Consider the following 16615-nt stretch of genomic DNA (forward strand, 5'->3'; position numbering starts at 1 on the left):
TCAGTGTTGGTGTTGATTAGCAGAGAAGCGTGGAACTCTGTTCTTGCGAGGGCAAGAATTATGATTGCCGACCAAGAAAAATTGGCTGATCGAAATGATCATCTTTTGTTGACGTACATCATGTGATAATATATATAAATATATAAATATATATATATATATATATATATATATATATAGTCTGATTGAAATCCAAAAATCTTATTTTGCACCAAATTCTTTTCCTCTGGCCACCTTCGATCTCACCACCTACCACACCGCACTGTTCCAAACCCCATGGGATCACCACGAGCGGCTTATATGGAATGGTGCCTCTCTCCCATTCCCTTGTCCTCCCTTCTTCCCTGTTCCTCCTCGGAGGCTCTTCTCGACCTCTGCAATGGAGCTCAAGCTCTCGAAGCCCTCTCCTCTGTCGCCGAGCGTCCCTCGGGTCTTCGAATCCCCGATGCGCGGTCTCTTGTTCTGTGATACGACCGGGCAAAGGCTCCGCTTTGGGTCTCCTCTCTCGGCATCTATTAAATCTGGGAAAAAGCTCCATGCGATCCAAATCCGTGATATTTCTCCTTCCAGGTACAAGAAAGTCGCCATCTTTGCTTTCGCTTCGTCGTTATCGCCAACGCTTTGGGTCAAAGTTGGTGTCTTTCTAGCATTTCTCTTGTGGATCTGCGGAAACTTGGATGTTCGTTTAATGCTTTGTGGAACTTTCTGTTATGTTTCTCCGGGTCTGCCACAAACAAGCTTAAAATTGCCTCTCTGGTTTCTTTCTTCTGGATCGGGCTTTGGTGGCCATTCGGTTAAACAGTTTCTTTTTCCTTCGTTGTTCTTGTATCGATCTACTATGTGCATGTAATAGAGTTATGGTGGAATGTTGCCAAGAATTATTCATTGGGCTACGGAATCAATCCCTGAATGTAGTAAACTATTGGCACGTTGCCACATTCTTGATTTTGTTTTACGAATATGCATAGTTTATTGATCAATCATCGATGTGTCTGTTCCTTTATCCTGTTTTTTGGGCTCCAGGGGACTTTAAATCCTAATTATTCATGAAACTGTAGACGAAGTGGAGGATTTACTAAGTTGTCATCTTAGGAGATGTTGCCCCTGAGATTTTTGTGATGATCCTGTCACTCGTAGATATGCGCAACGAAAAGGAAAGCTCTTAATATTTCTGAATTTTGAGTTGACTAACAAAGTTAGAATAAAAAACAGTTCTTTATTTAAATACTAGTTCTACCTTAACATAACAAAGTAAACGTAGAGCAACTCTGAGTTGTTTGGCTGATAGTAAAAATCTAGAGTACTCGAAATAATGTGCAGGGACCTCATTGTTCTTATTTCTTGACCTAATGAGTGTCTGTAAGATGTCAGTGATTTTTATACTTGTATACTTCTTATAATTGTGCATGCATGTCAACTTGTCTTTGTCTTTCCTGTTCTCAGTGAGATTAATTGATCTATCAACATCTGAATTCTTTTTATGATTTCATTTTCTTTACAGTGTGGAGCAAGAAAGGGTAGATCAAAGTGAAAATTTAACCTTGGAGAGCATCCGACACTCTCTAATGAGGCAAGATGATGCAATTATATTTAACCTTCTAGAGAGGGCACAGTACTGTTACAATGCTGACAACACATGTCATCAAAATGCATTCCACATGGATGGATTCCATGGCTCGTTGGTTGAATTTATGGCTGAAGAAACCGAAAAAGTACATGCACAGGTGAGCCGCAGCTCAAAAAGAATGTTAACAGCATCAAAATAATACAATTCTCTGTTTGACATTTTTCACTTTGGAATATAGGTTGGTAGGTACAAGGGCCCAGATGAGCATCCTTTCTTTCCAGATATCCTGCCTGAGCCCATGTTGCCACCTATGGAATATCCAAAGGTAGAGAGGTATCTCACATTTGTAATTCTTCAATAACAAGTTTATGTAAATATCTCCAGTGTGCCTTATTGGTTTTAAACATATTGCAGGGGTAAATGACTTTTTTGTATTTAGAAGTACTCTTACTCTAACATGCCTCGGCTAGTACTTTACCATGGCTGTAGTGAGTGCCTGAACTATACATCTATAGCTTTAGTTACCTTATCGTCTCGTCATGCATGCATAGACCAAGCTTCCTGATCTATAGTTTTGCTACAGATAAATATAATGTAAAGCAAAGCTTTTACGTCTTTCAATTCTCAACACGATAGCATTGTCTTACGCATTCTTATGCATGCAAAAAATGTCTCAAGGATTTTGCAGAATACTATCTTTTCTCTGTTTATCAAATCGATTTTCGATATTGGTGATATATCAAACTCGTTATAGGAAAATATTAAGATGAAAGAGAAAACAATGTGTTGGTGACACAAATCCTGCAGTTCTCATTCACTGTAAAGAAATAGAGAACAGTTTTGACTCTTCTGCTTTTATACCTTGAATCTAGAAAATTAAGGCATGATATTTTGATTATCCTAGACCTGCACATGATCTATTATAGATGATAGTTGTCTATTTATTTGTTTGGAGATATGTCAGTTTGATTTACATAACCAGATGAAGTAGAATTGTTGGTAGTGAAAAATCCAGACTTGGTTGTACACACTCAGTCGTGTAAAAGGGTAGTCTTATCATTTCTTTTATCATTTAGTCAGAAGAAATTTTAAGCTTAGATGACTAGATAATGATGTGGAAAAAGACCATACCATACAATTATTTCTTACAATAACAATCCTTATGGAAGTTCTGGCAATGATAGGTGAGAAAAATAGTTCAAGAGAGGTGTAAGATTTCTCTGTGTGCATGTGCCATGTGTGTGTACGCATGTTTGTGTGTATGTGCCATGTGGGCATGAGGGAAAATTGGTTCTTAAGGTGCCAAACTTATAAGAACTAATTCAAATGGCCAATATAAAGGAAAGATTGGTGAGAATAAAGAAGGATACAGTGTATCAAAAACAAATTTTGTATATTTTTAGAATCATCAAGAATGAAGAACCAATTGCAGAATTCTTATTTAACTTGATCAATTCTGTTACTCTGGTCCATCTTCTGTAGAGGTGAAATCAGTTTGATATTATGTTTCTGTGAAACATTGCACCATGCAATTTATGAAAAGTGTTAGAAGTTCAGTTCAACATGACTAGTTTTTCCAACAATCTAGTAGACACTGTTGTTTACTTGTGACTATTTGTCTGTTTAAGGTGGTCTTACAACTTTTTTTTAAATGGTCCAGGTTCTTCATCCTGTTGCTAATTCCATCAATATAAACAAGAAGATATGGGAAATGTATTTTTGTAATCTACTTCCAAGATTGGCTAAAGAGGGAAGTGATCGTAATTGTGGTTCAAGTGCTGTTTGCGATACAATCTGTTTACAGGTATGCATGCGATTAGTTTCAAAATTGTCTATCACATGGATTTCCTTCGGAGTTTGCCTTGCGTATCCACTAGTTCAACTCATTTTTCCAGCACAGAGTATGAAGTATATAGAGATCATCTTACAAAATTGCGTCAACTTACACATACATAAACTTTTCTACTTGTCTAGCGTTTTCAGAAATGGATATTGTTCTTCATAATGGTGACATTAAGATTTGTGTTGAAACACCATTTGGACGCCATTGGTTCTTCTTCACATGCGCAAGTTGTGTTGTTTGTTTTATAATCTTCCGGTTCTGTTTACTGCAGGCACTCTCAAAAAGAATCCATTATGGGAAGTTTGTCGCTGAGGCAAAATTTCTGGAGTCACCTGATGTCTACAAGCATGCAATAAGGGCACAAGTATGGTTCTTTATCCTGCATCTTCATTTCCCTAAGCTAATCGATCCACATTTGTATTGACAAAATCTTCTCTCCATTTTTCTTTAAATTTTTGTGGTCTTCAGGACAGTGATCAGCTAATGCGTCTTCTAACATATGAATCAGTGGAAACTTTAATCAAACAGAGGGTAGAGGCCAAGGCTAAGATCTTTGGGCAGGAGGTGACAGTTAGCGAGAAGGACGTAGGACCTCCTGTGTTCAAAATAAAGCCTAGTTTATTTGCTGAGCTCTATGGCAATTGGATCATGCCATTGACAAAGGAAGTACAATTAATGTATTTGCTACGTAGGTTGGATTGAATTCTGTGCCCCGCTAACATATCTGTAAGAGTATGCCATGGAATGAAGGCTCAAAGTGAAGTACTGCTTGCAAAGAGGTGTTTGAGAGGAGCCTTTTGTAGAATTTTTAGAAGTCATTTGATCTTCTTTTCTTTTTTCTTTTACTTGATATTCAGAGGAAAATTAATTCTTGTATGACCATATGTTAAAGCACTGCTTCAAAATTATTTAGATGCAAATCGAAAGTTCTCAATATGTAGTGTCCTTTTCTTGTCCATATTTGTATTCTTGACATTATGGTTTCACACTGTTGGCTTGGCCATGCTATTGGAATGTAGTAATTTGCCTTGCTTGTCCTGAATCAAAAATGGAGGATAAGTTTACTACCAACTGTTCTAAAAGTTCTCTTTAGATTTCTAGGGGACATCTGGTTTTCTCATTTGGGTGTTATCTGCAGCATTTATTTTGTTTTAAGAAAACAGACATGATATTGAGTCTATGAGATTCATGTGCCTACCTACAGAGACACTGACATGGAAATAGCAAACTGGAATGTGGATAGCATTACAGCTAAATAGAGCAGCAAACATTAACAACCACCCAGCTTCAAAATTTTACTCATCATTGGACAGAATAGAACAACACATTAAGAGAAAATCTGTAAGAGGGCTACCAAACTACAACAAGAGAACCAAAAGTTCATGAATCATGCATACCAAGGCTGTACATGAAGCCCCCCCCCCAATCAGAAAAGAATGCAATAACCAGACACACAAATGATGAGCAAAATTATAGCCAATGGAGACTGCAGCAGGATTACATCTCATCGATACTATTTAACAGGCACAACCAGGTGGCTGCAAGCTTGTCCATCCAGGGATGGTACCATACAAATCTCATGTAGTGATTTCTCTTACAAGCCAGTCCAAACCAGGGTAAGCAAAGTACAATATCAAGAAGGAAGGCAAACCAAACAGGACTGTGACAAGGATATACAGTACCAAGATGGCAACACTGGCCGGTATCGCATAGAGTACGATGAGAAGGAATATGACAACCAGTGGAAGCTTTGCAGTCAGGTGAGCAAGGAATGCCAATGATTTTCGCAGAGATGACTGGTGATTCCCAACATTCAAGTGATAAGTCCGATGTGAATGATATGAACGCATGTCCTGAGGAGTTCTTCGAATGTTGCGTTGGTGGCTGCCATCGCTGCTTTCTGCAGACAAGCGGCTGTTGGAATTAGAAACAGAGTGGCAATCCTGAATATATGCAGAACACCATCTTGCATTCTCGCTGTTCATGCTCTCAACCATCCAGAGTAAGAAAAAATTTTTGCGAGGAAACTTTAGTTGGCCTCTGTAAACCAGCCGAAACGACAAGTGGTGGCACCAAGGGCAGGAGATGAAGAGTGGCAGCTGGATTGGCAAAGTTGGGAACTTTATGACAGCCCACTGAAGTCCTAGAATACAGTTCTTGCAGAGGGTGTGGCCACACCATAGCACGTATGGCACATTCTCCACAATGTTGAAAAATTCCCAGCAAATTGGGCATTCAAGCCCTACTTCCTCGCTGGCACATGGAGAGGTATCCTCGTCGGAGCAATCAGGATGAGTAGCCTGGCTCGACTTCATAAGGTTGCTTCTTGGTCCTAAACTTCCAGCTATGGCACGTGAACCGCAACTCCACATTCTTACAGCAATGGAAGCAGCATCATCAGAATGACTTCTTTTCGGCAGCTGAACAACCAAAGATGGCGTTCTTCAGGGGCAAGTCTGAATCAATAAACAAATTCTGGCTTACATATTGATGATACTATCAATCTCCTTAACCATATTGCTTTCAAGTTGTAACAGCTTAAAGAGTTGTGTAACATACAAAGGACAAGATAGTTCTATATTTATAGAGAATGATGAGCTAAGAAGAGAAAGATGACAGTTAGTAAGTAGCACTAATCTTAAATTAAGAACAAAGAGGAAAATGCCACATCTAATTCACTACCAACGAATACATTCATCGGTAGGACCGATCATTATTAACAAGATAGATCCAGTAAATGGAAGCAAAGATGAGAATCAAATGTTGATCTTTGTAAAAAGAGGGCTTAAAATTATGGGAAAACATCATTCTGTTCAGTAGGATGCATGCCAATCTTTCACTCTAGACATGCCATGTCTCTCGATCACTATGCTCTAATGACAAACTCAGTTTCTATCAGATCAGAGGTACGAAGTTACTGTGACAAAAACACACTGCTTCAAAGTTCTTACTGCAGATACATATTACCTAAGGACTAAACAATATTGCCCACATAAAGCTCTTTCCAAAGAAAAACTCGACATCATAATCGGTTCATGATAGATTAAAGGCAACTTAATATGCTATTATATAAGCTAACTCTATCTACCCTATGGCATGTACCAATAAGCAAACAATAATTTGAGTTTAATTTAATCGAATCTAATAAAAATCATGTCCTACCAAAATAATGTAATAAAACTCTAAGCAATAGACTAAACTTCTGAATGATCCATGCTTCCCATGCCAAATAGATCATAAACAATTGCATTAATACAATATATAGATGGTAACAAACAATGGCACACAATTGGAACACTAAAGGCTAAATCAATCAGGCTCAAATTTATTTACAAAATAAACAAGTAGTAACACATTTGACCAGCAAATTTGCTCCGATCAAATCATATTTACATGGCATCTGGCGAAAAAAAGAAGCAGCATTTGATCTGATACCCATTTCATACTAAGAACTACACCGATTAATATCAAGGCACCTCGAAATAATTCAGTGCCACAATTGTCCACCATATTTGCTCCAATTACTCATATTCCAATCGCATCAGATGAAAAAAAAAAAGAAAATGACATCAGTATTTGACCAACACCATCGTAAGAACTGCACGGATAAATTTCAAGACCTCGAATTAAACTTAGCAGCTTCGAATTACAAAATATTGACCGGAGGCCAAGAAATTGAAAACCAAGACAAAGAATTCAGCATACGAACACGCATATTCTACATGATTTGCACTCAAACCACCTTAACCATCATAAAATTTACCATTTCCATTAAAAAAAAACGAATCTTTTTTCTTTTCCTTTTCAAACAAAGGAATTAATCACGTAAAGAATTGAATCAAAACCATCTCGATACCTATCAGACAAGGAATAGCATACCAACAGTGAAGGACGGGGAAGAGGAGAAGGATGGGGAGGATACGAAAACTTCGTAACCTTCCATTTCTCTCCCCTTCTTCCTCCTCCTCTTCCACCCCCCCTCTCTCTCGGCATCACCAAAATGGAGGCTACATAGAACCGCATCTTATATAACAGACATTTATAACGTTTCCGATACATGCAAATAAGCGATACACAATTCCAACGGATCAACTTTTATCCGTTGGAATTGTAACAGAAACGGCCGTTAACAACCGACAACCAGGAGGTGATCTCAACCGTCGGTTCAAGAATGGATGTCCACCGTCCACAACCATTCTTCCCGTCCATTCCACGTTCGTGGGCAAAGGATGGTGATGTGGGCGGTGCTGCTTAATGCCGAGCGAGAACACAGAGAGGACAGAGATGTGTCTTTGTGTCTGTTCTTCAGGAAGAAGGCTTCTTGTCGTCACTGTTGCGTCGCATGGCCTGGTCCATGCAATGTGTGATCAAAGATGATCGAATTAATTTTTCTTGGTCCCCTGCGTAGTATAATTTTCCACTGGGAATGGCGAGTAGTTCGGTGAGTATGCGTAGTGCACCGTACGTGTTTGCTTTATTAACTCTGCCAATTTGATGTGTGGATTTTGGCTCGAGCGACAGGCGAGAGCAATTGGCGTTAGAGTTTGGGGCTTCACCTCGATCGAGACTACGCTGAGGTAACATCCTAACTGGATTTTACTGTTAATTTTCTTAATAAAAATTTCTTTTTTTTTTCAAAAGATAATATCAGTAATGTTACACATATTTCATCACCTGGATTATGAGATGTAGATATAATTGGTAGAAGATTTTTCTCCTACTAATTGTTATATTTTTGATCGATTGGTTGAGATCTAATTAGTCACATCTGAATAGATTGATAAATCAGTTTAAAAACCTTTATCCTCATATATATATATGTTTACGCTCTTCTCTTTAAACTATTTAGCGAAAAGATTGAAGGATTGGATTTTGTTGGGAAGCATAATGCCAATCCACATTTTCTAAGAACAAAATGGTATGGAACAAAATAATTTCTTTTCAAGTGGCATCATATTACATTTTATTGTTCTTGTACAAAACCTAGGCATTAAAGGTTGAATTTGTTTGAACTGTCGATTACTCTATGGACAATATTTATATAATCGACGGAAGCTTTAGACCATGCGAACAAAATCATTTAGATAACCATCAAGAGCCTTACCCTAGAGAAAGAAAATAAAGCATTCTTGAAGTGTAAATTTATTGCTTTCCACTGAGCAATCATACTCCTCACTGTGTCCTAACATAATAACTAGTCTACAATGTGGCAGAGTCCATTGAACACCATGATAGGCCTATGTGTGCATGAAACAGAAACATAATATGTAACTCACACCTTTGCATTAGTTAACCAGTAAGTAAGCTTGATGAAATGGATGGAACCCAGTGGTCCATCCCATACTTGTGATCCAAAGCATAAGTGATCTATTTGCCTCTGTTATATTTGGATTCAATGGTCAAAACACTTTGAACACTTTTCTAAAAAAAATTAGTGTTATAGCTTCTTTAATTGACCCCATTAAATTTAAGTTCACAAAGCCACACAAGAATCGGACTATCATAATCAGAGTGCATGTATTAGCTAACAAATCTAATCAACCTTTTGACTTATAGTGGATTAGCTGCTTTGCCAGCTCATAGCAAATCATTATCAATGAGAAGCCATTGAACAATGCTAGGAAATGGGAGACTTTTTCATCCCGGAATTCTAGTGCATGATGGACCTTTGGAATAACTCTTTAAAGGAGTTGGGACTGACCTCCATTCAATCTCACCACTGGTGACTCTAGAGTTTACAACAAACTATATTTAAGAACATTCCATTAGCATTCTGCAAGATACCTCCTCTCTTGCTAATCACCATTTTCTATCCTCATTAACTAGCTGTCTCTCCATTCAACTATTCCGAGAAAAAGCCTCATGCATTGGCTGTCAAGCCACCTGTTCCAACCTACCATAATCAAGTTCATGAGTGTTAACATGCATCAAATTTACTCAGAAAGTAACAAAGCATAGTCAATTATGATTGAAGATGCCTGAATACTCGATACCTGCCCATTGTGTTGGTCAGTGGGCACCATCAGTGTAGTCTGGAGCAGTTCATTTCCAGTGAAACTATTACTTCAAGTATCATCTTGGTGAATGCACAATTCTGAAGTATCCGAATGGATCATTTGGTCCATGGCAGCGACAGGTCTACAAACTTTTAAATCCTCCAATACTTACAATGTTAACAGTTTTGATAACTTGCAGCTGATTGATCATGGAGAAGGTCATTATTGTTTCTTTGTAGAGCTTTGGAGATGAGCAAGTCCAGAACAGCACTGACTGCCTCAGCAACAATGAGTGACAGTTGGGAGCAACACCTGGTAACTTCTGATAAATAATGGCAAATATTTTCTGGATTAATATGTTTCGTTATCTAGTGGCATTGCTTTAAAAAAGACAAATGATCACAGTAATCAATCCCAAATGCATCATTCAAGTAAATTTATATTTTGAATTTTTGGATGTCATATTTGGTGTTTTATCAACATGTATTCATTGCCATCTCGACTAATATATAATTCAATTTGTTTATAAATTTTACATCAGTTGTTATGTGTTCTAATAATATTTATTTATCAATCTGATGATATAATAATTTTGACTGGATCCCCTACTAATTATCATAATTGCAAGCTAATTACACATCTTGGGGAGGTCACCACTGTGGGGCCCAGTAGGGTAAATCTTTTTTTGGAATTATTCTCCTCCTCGCACTGTTTCGGGTCCCATATAAGAAAGGTTTGGGTGCGGGGCCCTTTAAGACCCTCCCATATCTCGATCGCGTCGGTATCCCGTTCTCTTCGGCGAAGACAGCACGCTACATGCCGGCAGTCGCCTTGAGACGCCGTCGTTGCGAGCAAGATCGCTGAAGTGGGATCCTAATTCCTCTTGATTTCTCTACAGCGCTCGGAGTTGGTAGAAAGATGCGGTCTTGATGGGTATTCTGCAGCTTTTCTGACATCGCCTGCATATTCCTCGTGGAATCGAAAGGTAGTCCCCGTCTGCTTCATCCACTGATCGTTCTCCTTTCTTTTGGTTTCTTTGGATTTTTGGATCGACCTTTCCTCGGTTCTTGTTTGCTACGATGAAGAAAAAGCACTCCTGTCTACCGTATGCTGCAACTTTAAGATGATTCTCTGTTTTCCTCGTTATATATCTTTAAACAAGTGTTGGAAGTCATGACATCACCCCCATTTTTTGTTCTTCTCTCGGGTTTTCGTGAGTTGTTGATACCTGATGGTTTTCTCATCGGTTCTTTGGGAAGAAAAAAGGGAAATTATCTTTCTTGTTTGTGTTGGTGAAGAAAGTTACGTAAAGATTGGATCTTGATTACTGGGCCTTTGGAGCTTTGGTATTAATTCTTGATAGAAGAGTAAGGCTTTTGTAACTTTGCCAATTTTAAGGACAGTTCCTGTTGCTTGCTTGAATGTACTCATCGGATGCTCTGACGTGCATATATCTTACATTGGATCTTTGTTCCTTCTCTACCGTGATATTGAAATTATCGTGCAAAAGAAATCAGTGATGTCGGTGACTTCTTTGTTTTGTTCCTTCTGTTCTTGGCATGGGAATAAGCAAAAGGTGCCGCAACTTTTGTCTTTCAAGAAACTGAATTTCACGCACTCAATTTTTCTCTGCACTCGATTATAAGGAGACCTGTAGAGTGAGATTGGAAGTGGTGTATTTTTCTGTCCAAGATGTTCCCTTTCTTTGCATTTTACCAAAAACGGCCTAAGTTCAGTTGATCACCAGAGTTCAATAGTTCAAAATTTTACAAGTTCTATGAATGGAGTTGTTTGGATTATGAAATTTGTTTAGTTTTGAATAATGGATATTCCCCTCCTACCAAGAACATTAATTTCAGATATGTTTATCATCCAAGTATTTTTTTCCCCTAAATCATGAGTTTGGCTGTTACCCCTCATTACAATCTTGACTCAGACATGAAAATAATCTTTGGTTTTTTTTTCAAATTACATGTAAATATCCTTTAGCTTCTTTTTTCACTTACTCAAAACTATAATTAGTTACAAGTTTCCATTTTCTGCATGTTAGTTGTGAGATATCAGTTATTAATATCTTAGCAATTTTGTTTAGAAGAGAAGTTTTGCAAATACTGAAAGTTGTATGCAGTTCTTATGTTCGATTCTTACATGGAAATTTACTTAATTCTTATATATAATTAGCAGCCAAATAACTTTTATGCATAAGTGTCTGCTCAACTTCAACCATGCAAGTGATTGATAATTTGGAAGTGGACTCTCTTCAAACACAAGTGAGGCTCACATATAAACTTCAACTTGTTCTTTTGTTAAACATCTGTTCATATGCTACCATATAGTATCCTACACCAATTCATATTGGAAAGAAATGGCTAAAGCAGATTGAGACAAAATATTGGTTGGCAGTTTGACTCTTATTAGTTGTTTGTTGAAGTGGCTTCTGAGTGAGGAATTGCACCTGAAACATTGTCGATACTATCACCTCTTTCACTTATTGATTCTTCAAATACTTTTGTTCTGGTGTTCCTAGAGAAAGAATGGATTATAATTTAAGTTGCAAAGACAAATGTAGTTGTAAGATAGAAATAATTTTGGTTGGTGGTATTGTTTTCCAATTCAAATCATTGATATCTAGATTCTGGTTGTTATTGAAAGACCTAATACATTTTTAGCTCTTTTCTACATTTAGTATTAGTATGATAGTGTGATAAGGGTTATCCAACGTGGTCACAGTTTTGGGATTAAGAAGTAGGTGTTGATATTATTTCTCATTTCTTTCTGTATTTGTTCAATTTTAGTGGACTTTGTGTCCTTCATAAACTGTCTTTCTAGGTTTAACTTATGGGTTGAGCCTTAACAAATGACAATACGGTGCATCTTCAGAAAAAAACCTATGATTTGCCTTATCAGGAGTCTTACACTCAATCCGACTGGATATACTAATTTTTCAAAAAAGAAAAATATTAACAGTGTTTTTATTATCATTGGGAGCTCCATTACTGCATCTATTAATGGATTTGACGATTACCATCATGCTCTCTACATTTAAGCATAATGATATTGGTCTGTAAATATAACTTCATTGAAATGCCTTGCTGATTCGGACAGCAATTTTCATCTGGTCAATCCTGAATCATATAGTGACGTTGTAGGCTTTTATCATGTTCCAATAATCTTTCTGTTGCAGGTTCACTCAATTTCCTTGATATAACTCGTATCCAGTTGCTGGTTTGTAGAAGTTGATTTGTGCTTAGTGTTCGTACTTTATTTTTGTCACAGAGTGCTGGATATTTAATACTACATATCCTTGCCAATGACTGAAGAGGCAACAGAGAAGGTTACTGTCTCCATAACCCCTGAGATATTCAAACCTAAAAGTTCTGTAAGGAGATTATCAATGGGGAAAACAAAAACAAGAACTTCACCATGTTCTCCAGAAAGTGAGGAAAAGCCTGTTCCCCATTACCTTAGAACTTCTACAGGTTCTTGCCATGACTTCTGCAAGTATGGAATAAAGCATGATCTTGAAGCTAAGAAAAGGCGTCCTGCTCGTCAAATATTCTTAGCCAATAAAGGGATGCCTGATGATGAGAATAATCAAGTGAATGCTGCGGCTCAGCAAGACAGGAGAAAGAAAGTAAGCCATAAGATAGTGGTTTCTCAGGAAAAAGAACAACACACTAAAAAATCTGAGGTAATTAAACAGAATGACCTGCCACCTGAGAAGATAATTCAGCTTTGTGACTCGCTTACAAATTTGGCAGAAGGATCAGCTGAAAAGTATTCAAATATGAAGTTTAGTTTCCCTTCAACTGACCAGATGATTGATTCATTTCTTGGGCATTCACCTGCAAATCAATCTGATAATTCAACAGAGGAATCAACAAACATCAAGCTAATGACCCTGTCATCCATCTCAACAATCAATGAATTTGATGAGCATAAACCAACTAAATCGTCTGAAGTATTGTCTGATAAGACTGTAAGCATCAAGCTTGATCAGACAGCAACTCAGAATGGTGATGACTCTACTGAGCTTGCACCGATAGAAGGATCATCTGCAGAACCTGTTATGGTAAAGCATATGGTTACAGCATCAACCCAACATATCAGGGATTCAGCCCTGCATACAACTGTGATGGAAGACACTGAATTTGCTGAGCATGTAACATCCAGTAGGCCAGACGCATCACCAGATAAATCTACAGAATTACCCAGATCATCCAATTTACCCTCAAACATGAAACCTAAGAAATACAAGGATGTATCATCTGCTTGGAACGGACTTGCCAATGGTGCAGCAGGATGTACTGGGGAAGATTCAACCATGAAACGGAAAGCAACATTATCCACTGTACCTGCTACAGGCTCACCTCTATATCAGGAGGAAGAATTATCTAACCAAAGAAAACAGGTAATTAGTTCTAGTGTAGGTGCCGAAGCAAGCAGAGATGTGAACAAGCTCAAGAGAGGCAACAAAATTATTGGTATCTCTCACCGACCTAAAGTCATCAGACAAGGAAAGATTGATCTATCTGGGGTACCAAATGGCAAGACTGCACCAAATGTATGGAAAACAGTATCTTCTGTCAAGCCAGAGGCTGAACAGAGGATCATATCTGTAACACCTAGAGTAGTCAAGGAAAAAGCTTTATCAGCTAGTAAGAATGTCGATGCATCTCCTGAACGTGCAACCTCCATGAGAATCAAGAATCTATCATTTAAAACTATATCCCGATTGACTTCTTCAGGGGGACTAGCTCGAAGGAACAACGAGAGAATAATGAAGTTTTCAAGTCAATCAGACAGAAAAGAGAAAGTACTGGAACCATCATTATCCTCTCTGTCCATGAAACCTCATACTAGTGGAGTCTCAACCGCAAAGCCAAGGATGTATAGGAATGTGGGCACTGCCTCCCAAGTGAAAAATCAAACACGAGCTGGAAAGTTGGGAATGAAGAAAGAGACTTTGAATGCCCGTGAGGCAACACCGGAGAAAATAAATCTCAAAACTATGAAGCAAGATCTGAGGAAGAACAAATCACATCCATCAGATGAGAAAGATCTTGACTCTGGTTCTAAACTTGGTGGAGTTTTACGAGAAGCGGTAACGCAGAGATTTCCCACTGTTATTTCAAAGGGTGAAATTCAGAGGAAACATAGAAGAACTGCAAGTGTTCACTCGGAAGATAAAATTTCCGCATCCCACAAATTAAAATTCAACAGAGGTAAGGTAGTCAGCCTGCAACATGAGAGCAATGCTCCAAGAATACTCAGATTCAGGCGGGCTAGAACAGCAAATAACATCCAAAATGCGAAAGGAGATGTATACACAAAAGGCTACAAAAGCAAGACAGGGCCAAGTGGTGCAGACTCAAATTCTCCTATGTCAAAAGCACCTACTGTTGTTTTAAGACATCAAGATGCGCAGGAAAAGAAGGATACCCAAGGTTTGTTAAACCAGGTGATTGAGGAAACTGCTAGTAAACTTGTGGAGACCAGGAAGAGCAAGGTGAAGGCCCTGGTTGGTGCTTTTGAAACCGTCATTTCTCTCCAAGACAGCAAAGCAGCTCCCCATGCTGTTCCATGAATACGTTCTGTTGCTTTGTCTTAAGGATCGGTTCCCATATAATAGTTTCTTCTGTGGCATTGGATATTTTTGGGGATTGGATTGCACAAATACCATGCCAACATATTGAAAGGTTTTCTAATTTCAACGTGAACAAAGTTGAGTATGAGATTGAAAGGGTAACATCTTTGCAGGGATTGTTTTGTGATGCTGTATTGTTCATAGTGATTTTGTCTCTTATTTCCCTACTCGGGGAATATATGTTTTTTTTTCTTTTCCATACTCTGTCATAAGCTTTGTTAATGATACGCACATTTTGGAGTGGTTGAACAATAAATACATTGTGTATTCTTTTGTTCATTTTCTTCCAAATCTCTCTTTCTTGTCTGTACTTGTGTTTGGCCAAAGATATCAAGAATGTATGGAGTTGTAAGTGTGCAGACACTTCGTGATGATTTCTTAGCTTTAGTTGAGTTTGCAAAGGGTCGTGGTTCTCTTTCAACCGAGTGCTCTTGCTCTTCTTTATCTTCCAACTTCATAAATGATATTATCTTGAGGATCACATAATTCATAGATGACTTGTAGTGATGTTGAGAATAATAAGAGCTGTTCCCGTGTTCTGTTAAGGACATTAAAGGATGACATGTTTAGCCACCAGGGAGACAAGCCCTAAAAAGCAGAAATTACTATCCAGATACTTACAGATATGATGATTCTAAGTTCCATGTGCTGATCTCTGATATCAATCCTATAATGAGGCAAAGAAGAAGACATCTAACAACTGTCCTATATGTTCTTTTCTTTTTCTAACTATATGTTTGAGGTTTTTTTTTTTGTGTGTGAGGGAAAAGGTAAATGCTGTGGTATCTTGTGATAAATTATTCTTCTTCCCATCTTTTATGGAAGGAACAAAGAAGAAGAAAAAAATTGATGATTTATAGTCTACATTGAACAAAGGAATAGAGCAATTTAGATCAACCTCATAAAGAGGAAGGCAGGCTGAATAGACTGCATCCAACCTTGGTGGCTGGTAGTCTTCAATCAATCCATAAGAATTTGAAATCTCAACTAGTTTCTTGGTCCCCTGTCAATTGTGTCATTTTGGTCCATGGTCAGCCTCCACCACAGTTTTTGGACTTGTTCCATCTGGTTTCCCTGTCTGAATTCCACAAATTGTCCCTGGTCAGCCTCCACCACAGCTTTTGAACATCTTCCATCTGGTTTCCCTGTCTGAATTCCACAAATCACTAAATGTTACAGATCCATCTATTTTGTTGCTCCTAGAAAAAGAGAGCAAGTCTTTGTTGTCAACCCCCTCCCCAACTGGTTGAAAGCAGGCATTTTTTGACCCTTGGAACCTTGATTTGTATCCCATCACACACACTCACACAAGAACATGATTATAATTTAATTATCAGTCATTAAAACTGTTATTTCTCAATGAAGAAAAAAAAAACATATATACTCCATGCATTTGAATCATTAAAAAAACACGCCTTTTTTTTTTTTTTTTTTTGCTGTCATGGCTGCCTTTGGAGAAGACTTTTCTTCTGACGTTTGATTTTTGTGCTCATCTTTCACCAGTCATGGCTGGAATATATCAAAAGAATCGACCATTGACATTAGAATTCAACTGCTTAGGA

At 38.0% G+C, this 16615-nt stretch overlaps 3 protein-coding genes across 7 annotated transcripts; 2 read left to right on the plus strand and 1 right to left on the minus strand.

Annotated features, from left to right (window-relative positions):
• Positions 1-224: 224 nt before the first annotated feature.
• LOC135674888 (chorismate mutase 1, chloroplastic-like) lies at positions 225-4344 on the plus strand. Its single transcript, XM_065185139.1, has 6 exons — positions 225-570; positions 1502-1724; positions 1806-1892; positions 3228-3371; positions 3682-3774; positions 3879-4344. The coding sequence occupies exons 1-6, from the start codon at positions 380-382 to the stop codon at positions 4110-4112; spliced, it is 972 nt and encodes a 323-aa protein (XP_065041211.1). The 5' UTR covers positions 225-379; the 3' UTR covers positions 4113-4344.
• A 527-nt stretch (positions 4345-4871) lies between these two features.
• On the minus strand, positions 4872-7406 carry LOC135583519 (uncharacterized). 5 transcript variants are annotated; one of them, XM_065185142.1, is made up of 2 exons: positions 7290-7406; positions 4872-5866 (listed from the first exon to the last, which is right to left on the minus strand). In XM_065185142.1, exon 2 carries the CDS (start codon positions 5780-5782, stop codon positions 4988-4990), a length of 795 nt encoding a protein of 264 aa, XP_065041214.1. In that variant the 5' UTR covers positions 5783-5866; positions 7290-7406; the 3' UTR covers positions 4872-4987. The 5 variants fall into 5 exon arrangements, with proteins under 5 accessions (XP_065041214.1, XP_065041212.1, XP_065041213.1 ...); XM_065185140.1 differs by having other exon boundaries at positions 4872-5830; positions 7267-7402; XM_065185141.1 differs by having other exon boundaries at positions 7267-7402.
• Positions 7407-9514: 2108 nt separating this feature from the next.
• On the plus strand, positions 9515-15332 carry LOC135672876 (uncharacterized). The gene is made up of 2 exons (XM_065181337.1): positions 9515-10391; positions 12683-15332. Exon 2 carries the CDS (start codon positions 12717-12719, stop codon positions 14991-14993), a length of 2277 nt encoding a protein of 758 aa, XP_065037409.1. The 5' UTR covers positions 9515-10391; positions 12683-12716; the 3' UTR covers positions 14994-15332.
• Positions 15333-16615: the final 1283 nt, after the last annotated feature.

The sequence above is a fragment of the Musa acuminata genome, chromosome BXJ1-5 (assembly GCF_036884655.1).
Source record: "Musa acuminata AAA Group cultivar baxijiao chromosome BXJ1-5, Cavendish_Baxijiao_AAA, whole genome shotgun sequence".
Lineage (NCBI taxonomy): Eukaryota > Viridiplantae > Streptophyta > Magnoliopsida > Zingiberales > Musaceae > Musa > Musa acuminata.